Here is a 7,091-nt window from a genome sequence, read left to right as displayed (position 1 = left end):
AGGTAGGCTACCGCCAATATGCAGGCCATTAAGGGGGCCAAAGTCTGATGGCACCTCTTACTCGTTGGGAGGATGTACCCAGCTGGGCCTCTGCGGTCTTCTGTGGCCAGCATCTCCGGTTCTCCCACCGCTTTCTGCAGTGGGTGCTCTGCCGGGCATGGACCCCCAGGGTCTGCACTTGCTTGGCGATGGAACTCCAGATCCTCTTCTTCTGATGGGTGCTGATCTGCATGGAAGACACAGACAGAAGAACACAGTCATGAACTGTGGCATTCCTGGGATAGTATTAGACAGCACACATCACACTTCCACAACCACAGGTCGTCAGCCAACAAAGCCCTCAGCCCCTCACCCATGTCCATGCTCTAGTCAAACTGCCACCTACCAACGGCCCCATCCACATGCACACAGCTCACATACAGGCCAATGACAATGGGCTCACCTGCTGCTCTGATGCCCCATACAACTGTCCATACATGGGCAGGACCCCATCCACAAGCTATTCCAACTCCTTCTTGGTGAAGGCTGGGGACCTGTCTTCTGCTGGACGTGGAATCTTGGCTACCAGAGTCAGTACACAGCAGCACACACAATAGAGGTCTTCAGTACAACAGGTTCAAGAGTCAAGTGAGCATGAGCACATGAAATGGCCGCCGCGGACATTACAGTCACCACCAGCGACGATCACCATTGGCTCCAGCCTCCCATTGGCAAAAGTTTGAGCCAATGGTAAGTAGCACGGTGGTTGTGACCGCCTACCACCATGATGTGTCATGCCGGCTGGATGATCTCATTTCCACCTGTCCAATGCATGCAGACAGGTTTCAACCATTTCAAATTTAGGATGTGTGATGTGTGTAAAATGTAATACATCATACGTCTTTGCTGCACGACATGTTAACACCTCTTCCCTGTTTCTAGGTACTATGTATGGTTGAGGATGAGGAATGCACTGGTGTACATGTCCCTTGTCAACCTTGCCACCGTGGAGGAGCGTCACATCATCCAGACCTATCGTCTAAACCGTGTGACCATAATGGAACTAGTGGCCCAGTTGGAGCCGGATTTGGTGCCTGCCATACACAATCCCAATGTCATTCCTCCCACAGTGCAGATGTTCTTGGTCCTCCACTACCTTGTCTCAGGCTCCTTCCAGGTCACAGTGGGCCCCGCAAGTGGAATGTCGAAGCCCATGTTCAGCTCCGTCCTGAGGGATGTACTGTGTGCCCTGATTAAACATTTGTTCAACTACATCCAGTTTGTTCCCCTGAAGTGCTGATTTGCCCACTGTCAAGGCTGCCTTCTATGCTGTGGCACACGTCCCTCATGTTATTGGGGCCATTGATGGCACCACATTGCCCTTGTGCCATACAGGAGGAATGAACAGGTATACAGAAACCGTAAAAAATTTAATTCGATCAATGTGCAGGTGGTTTGTCTCGCGGACCAGTACATCTCCCAGGTGAGGGCCAAGTGCCCAGGATCTGTGCATGATTCCTACATCCTGCAGAACAGCAGCATCCCACACATGATGGCACAACTCCACAGGGACCAGGTCTGGCTCATCGGTATGTGCCCCTACATATGTGTGGCCTCAGCTCACTGCCCCCCTGTGTCCCTGCCCTATTGCCCTCCTGGTCCTGATATGCATCTTCCCTCCATACACACAGGTGACTCTGGCTATCCCAACCTGCCCTGGCTCCTGGCACCTGTGAGGCGTCCAACCTCAGCTGCAGAAGACAGTTACAAAGAGGCCCACGGTTGTACCAGATGGGTCATTGAGAGATGCTTTGGTTTGCTGAAGGACAGGTTCCGGTGTTTGTATGTCTCCAGGAGTGCCCTGCTCTATAACCCACAGAAGGTGTGCCAGATCATTGTGGCCTGCTGCATGCTGCACAATCTGGCTCTGAGGCGTCACATCCCATTGCTGGATGCAAAGGAGGGGGTAGCTGTACTAGTGGCTGATGAAGGGGACATGGGGACTGATGAAAAGGAGGATGATGAGGATGCAGCTGACTCGAGGGCAGAGCTGATTCGACATTACTTCGACTGAGATGCAGGTATGTGCAAACAGTGGGGTATATGTCTTCTACAACTGTTTGCCATCTCTCTGATGCCAACTGTTGTCTGTGACCATTGGCAGTGATGGTTGCAGCTCAGACTCTGGGTAGGTTGGGGGGTGTCACATGTGCACATGAATGAGGTAGTCACAGTGTACAGGTCAGGCCCATGGTCAGGCTGGTGTTGTGCTGCTGCACTGGTGTCATCAATGTGTAAGTGGAAAGTCCATCCTGAGACCTGACACTGGGTGGCAGTGCAACATTGTGGTTGTTGGCAGTGGGTATGGGGCCAGGTCTGGTGCTGGGCATTGTAATGGTGGGACCATTGGGTTGGTATGTGTTGTGTATGTGTTGGCACTGGCCATATGGTTGTGGACCTGCCTGGAATATCTGCCCTGGATACCTGCTCCTACAGTGCATTTGTGTGGAGATGGCATCTGTGACTCCCACAGTGATTGTTGTCTCTATCTTGCTCTCCTTTCAGGACAATGTTGTGGTGTTCTGTGCTCCCTGCCTGGCCTGTAGCCTCCATTGACACATATGTTCAGCCACTGTCTGCTCCACGATCAACCTCCCGGCATTTTGTTGCCCCCGCTGTCACCCTCCCATGTATGTGCTGGACGATGGGTTGCCACTTGTACATGTATTGGCAGTTCCATACACACTCATTGCAAATAAACATGCAGACATAGACTGTGCTTAGTTGTTGTTTATCTGTGATATTTATTCAATTTCCTTCTGGACTTCATTGCCTGCCATAGGCGCAAACAAACCTTCATTTTTTTAAAGATTATTCCATAAACCCATGCACTTCGCTGACTGCCACAGTTTCGTCCTTACAATAGATGGACTGAAATCAAAAAGCTATTTCTGTATGTTGTGTTATCCTGATTAGAAATAGAATTTTATGGTATGGTGGTGTGGTTTGACTTTAAAGTAGTTGATGTATTCTTACCTAAGGCTTGTACTAATTCAAACTGCAACAATGCCACATTACTCTAAATGCTTTTCTTGCTTGTTTGCATTTAGAAGAAGAGATATCACCCACAGCGCTGCCAAACACAAGGTCTGTACAGAAGTGTCAGTACTCCAATCTCTTCTGCTTCTGCAGCTTAGTGTCACTGCCAACTGAGAGCTTTAAGATGGCCCTTCAGAAAGTTGCTCCCAAGAAAGTGGTCAGTGAGAAGAAGCAGCTTTCCATCAAGTGCATGCCAACCACAACCTTTTTCAGGAGATGTGTGCCTGCCGCAACGGCCTCCGGGGAGAAACCGGGGAGAAACCTGGGAGCAGCATTCCCACATCATCAACAGCACCGCCCCAACCTAGGCCCAAGACCATGTCTATAAGTGAGACAGCCACTGCAATCATGGTGATGTCAATGAGCAGTGATGCTGAATTTGATTTGTCCCTTTCTCAAAGTAGTACCCAATGATTTCAGGAAACTGAGCAAAGTGGACAGTAGCTGCAGGCCGCAATAGTAGATTGTCCTGAAGTTGGAGCAGATTACATGGTTGGGCTTCCTGCTGAGCAAGAAACTCCTCTTTTAGAATCTTTGGCTCACAGATCTCCAGCAAGGAAACTTAAGGGTACTAATCCACCATCTTCTCCAGGCACCACTTCTGATGAGGATGATAGGGACATGGAGTGGACCCCAGCAGAGTCAGGGAAATGTCAGGAGAGGCAAGTGAAAAGGAAAATTTCTGAAAGCCTTAGAATCCTGGGAGGTGATGATGAGGAGGATGATGATGATGAGCCAGTCATCGTGAAAGTTGGCAGAGAGGAGTCTGACATTACTATTCAATGTGCTCTAAGGGATATGGTACAGGTAGCATTGCCAGCTCCCATATTGGTAAAGCCCCAGCTGAGTCCTGCACCAATCCCACCTCAGTAGAAGTACGTACTGTAGAGAGCCAATTTACAACACACCCACCTACCTCCAGTTCTTCTTTAACCACTGGCAGTGGCCCAAGAAGAAAGTACTTTTCCCAGTTTGCGACTTTTTTATGCCCCATTTGCCACACAAGTGTCCGTCGAGGTAAGCCTGGTTCACATTAGGTTATTGAAGGCCAAAAGAACCATTAGAAAAAACGTCACGTAATACGGAGTGAGGAGCACCTTAAAACAATTGCTGTACTTGGTGATGGTGGTGGTGAAGGTGAGGAGAGCCAGGGAACATCAGCTACACGTCCAGTCATGGTGGGAGGTGATGAGAAGAGGGTAACATCCTCATAGAGAGTATTCCTGTCCCCAGTAGTGGACCAAAATCATCCACCTCAGTGACCTCACAATGGCACAAGAAGACTCAGAGTCAGATGGAGACACCAGAGGATACAGTGACTGCCCCACGTGGCACATAAAACCTACCACCACCTACTTTTCAAAAGATTTCTGCATCAGTGGCCCCAGAAAAGAAGAAAATCCAGGGTACCTTTTAACAGGCATTCCATAAATGTCTGCAGTGCACACTATGTTTCAAGAAATTCAATCAAAACCTAATCTAATAGTAATAAAAACTAATTTATTGACCATAAGCTTTTAGTTGAGAAGCATCACAAACAAAAACATTTTTTATATTATGTATATGGTACAGAGATATTCATTAGGAGAGACAAATGAATGATGCATGTGTAATGAGCCAATGAACAGTATAAGATGGATCTTTCTCTACAGGGTAATAATTTCAACATGTAATTATAAGCACAGTTGTCCAGATATGTCAAATACAGCCAACATGTGTTTTGTCTTGACTAAGACATCTTCAAGGCTGTGAACAAAGGATCTGGAAAATATGCAAATAAAATAAAAGACATCAGTTATAAACAATACATAATTATCCTATTTTGATTTGGAAAAAAAGAAGAAGACTTTTTCAACATAAAAAGCATCAAATGATGCTCAATCCTTGTGCTCAAGAGACCAAACTACCTTTATAAAGCAGAGTGTAACAAACAGCTAGTTTTTCAGAAATAACCATAAAAGATAAAAAAAGGTAACCATAACTACCAAATTAAATAGTGTAAATAGAAGAAAGACTCCCCATGATACTAAAGAAAAGAAAAGAGACATCCAAATAGGGCACGATAGAAAGAATGAAATACAATATCTAGAAATGGTATCAACCTCCAGATGCAAAGATAAGAAATGTAAATAATCAGCAAATTTACCAAACAAACAAATAGCATGATACTCTGTGAACACAAATTATAGTTGTCTAATAGAGTGATGCAATTAATTCTGCAAAGAAAAAGGAAGACTTTTTAATGAAAAGAATTAAATTCATATCCTGAATAATTGCAATTGAAAGTGTAGGATGGCTCCAACATAATTGGACAACACAGTCGTAATTACTTACTGTTTGGAGACAACTAAGGGCCTGATGAGGAGTTCAGTGGTCCGATGGCTGGACCGGCAATATGATGGTGGGGAGGCCATCACAAAGCCAGCTGCATCCCTACTGCCATGTTATTAACTCCCTGCCAGGCCGGCCAGCGGACACAGTGCAGCAGAATTTGTTTTGGCGCTCATTGCAGACAGTTGACATTCAAAGAGTGCTGTCGGGGGGTCCCTGCACTGCCCATTCTGTGGCCCTGTCCCTGGAAAGGCAGGTGAAAAGGCAGGTCGTAACCAGCACAGAACTAACCACGACTTGTACCACTGCCAACCAGTCAGGATCCATTATCCTGGCAGTGGCAACAGTGTGCTGGCAGCCTGACTGCCAGCATCGTAATGTGGTGGTCAAACTGCCAAAGTTGCAGCAGTCTGACCTCCACCACGGGTATGGCAGTCTATGGACCACCATACTTGTAATTGGGCCCTAAGTCTCCTAAGCTTCACAGTCAGAAAGTATGGAAACGATCAAGCCCCTGGGACCATCAATGTGTATTATGTAACCTGGCAACTAAGCAATATACAAAGGACCCCCTTGTTAAGGAGTAATATCTGGAAAGAAATAAACATCAAGACAATTAAGGAATGAAGCAAAAAGACAAAATATAAATTGAATATAAGTTGTGAGCAAAAGGCAACCCAGCTCACAATCAAAGCTACTGCATATAAAGATGGAACAATATTTATAACCCATGGTTCTAAGCATCCCAGAGGGCTAAACATCCTATACAATATAATAAGTCAGCAAGATAAATTCTAAAAATGAAATGAAACAGAATTAAAATAAAATATTTGAAATTCAAATAAATATTGCAACAAAGCCTTAGCAACAAACATACAGATGGTTAAATGATATGAAAAACAATATTCAAATCAAAATGTAAATCCCAAAGTGCAGCAAACTAAAAGAGAACAAACATCCTTAAGAGATGTTTTTTTGACATAACATGGTGTATTAGGCCACCCATTATAGTGACAATATGGGTGACACTATTTGAATTTAGCATATGTTTTGTGCCACTGATAAAATGGCACTTTAAAAGATCTCTGGGGAAATGACTATACCTTCAGCAACATGATGCAGATACCACTAATGTACCAATTGGCAGTCAAGTGTGCAAGCCCATGTATAAAAGTCAGTAAAAGTTAGATTATAAGGGCTGGATGTATTAAGGTTAGCATTAGCGAATACCAAATAGCAATTTTTAGTGAATAGCTAACTGTGATTCGCAAAATGGGATGTAACAACACCATCAACATTTTTTGGTGATTCCTTAAAATTCACAATCGCAAATAGCGAGTAGCAATTAGCGATTCGATAAAATAGCAAAACAGTATTTTGAAATCGCTTATTGCGATTTTTGTATTCTGGATCAGCTTGATGACATCACAACCAGCAAGTGAGACTGTGCATGCTGTTTCTATAATCCTGAGCCACAGGAGCAGGCAGCGAGACCCAGCACCTCATCACGGAGGCACTCAGGAGAGTCAGCCGTGGCCGGAAAATACTATGGCCACTGATGGGAATGGGAAGGACAAAGGAGAGAGGAAGCACAAACTGAAATTCAGTAAGCAGGAATTGGAAGTGCTCCGGGAAGAGGTGATCAAGAACCATGATCAGTTATTTGGAAAACAGTCACTACA

At 45.3% G+C, this 7,091-nt stretch overlaps 1 protein-coding gene across 1 annotated transcript; it reads left to right on the top strand.

The window, feature by feature from the left end:
• Positions 1 to 646: 646 nt before the first annotated feature.
• LOC138277010 (putative nuclease HARBI1) lies at positions 647 to 2,053 on the top strand. The gene is made up of 4 exons (XM_069219215.1): positions 647 to 729; positions 922 to 1,216; positions 1,430 to 1,568; positions 1,671 to 2,053. Exons 1-4 carry the CDS (start codon positions 647 to 649, stop codon positions 2,051 to 2,053), a joined length of 900 nt encoding a protein of 299 aa, XP_069075316.1.
• The last annotated feature ends 5,038 nt before the right edge of the window (positions 2,054 to 7,091 follow it).

Source organism: Pleurodeles waltl, chromosome 2_2 (assembly GCF_031143425.1).
Source record: "Pleurodeles waltl isolate 20211129_DDA chromosome 2_2, aPleWal1.hap1.20221129, whole genome shotgun sequence".
Lineage (NCBI taxonomy): Eukaryota > Metazoa > Chordata > Amphibia > Caudata > Salamandridae > Pleurodeles > Pleurodeles waltl.
Note: the sequence above shows the minus strand (reverse complement) of the source record. Positions and strands in the feature narration are given on the sequence as shown.

Bases quoted from the DNA above. Each gene is read 5' to 3' on its own strand.
- LOC138277010 (XM_069219215.1), top strand. From the start codon at position 647: ATGGCCGCCGCGGACATTACAGTCACCACCAGCGACGATCACCATTGG. The intron at 730-921 runs GTAAGTAGCACG...CCCTGTTTCTAG, and splicing joins GGCAAAAGTTTGAGCCAATG to GTACTATGTATGGTTGAGGA. The intron at 1,569-1,670 runs GTATGTGCCCCT...CCATACACACAG, and splicing joins GGACCAGGTCTGGCTCATCG to GTGACTCTGGCTATCCCAAC.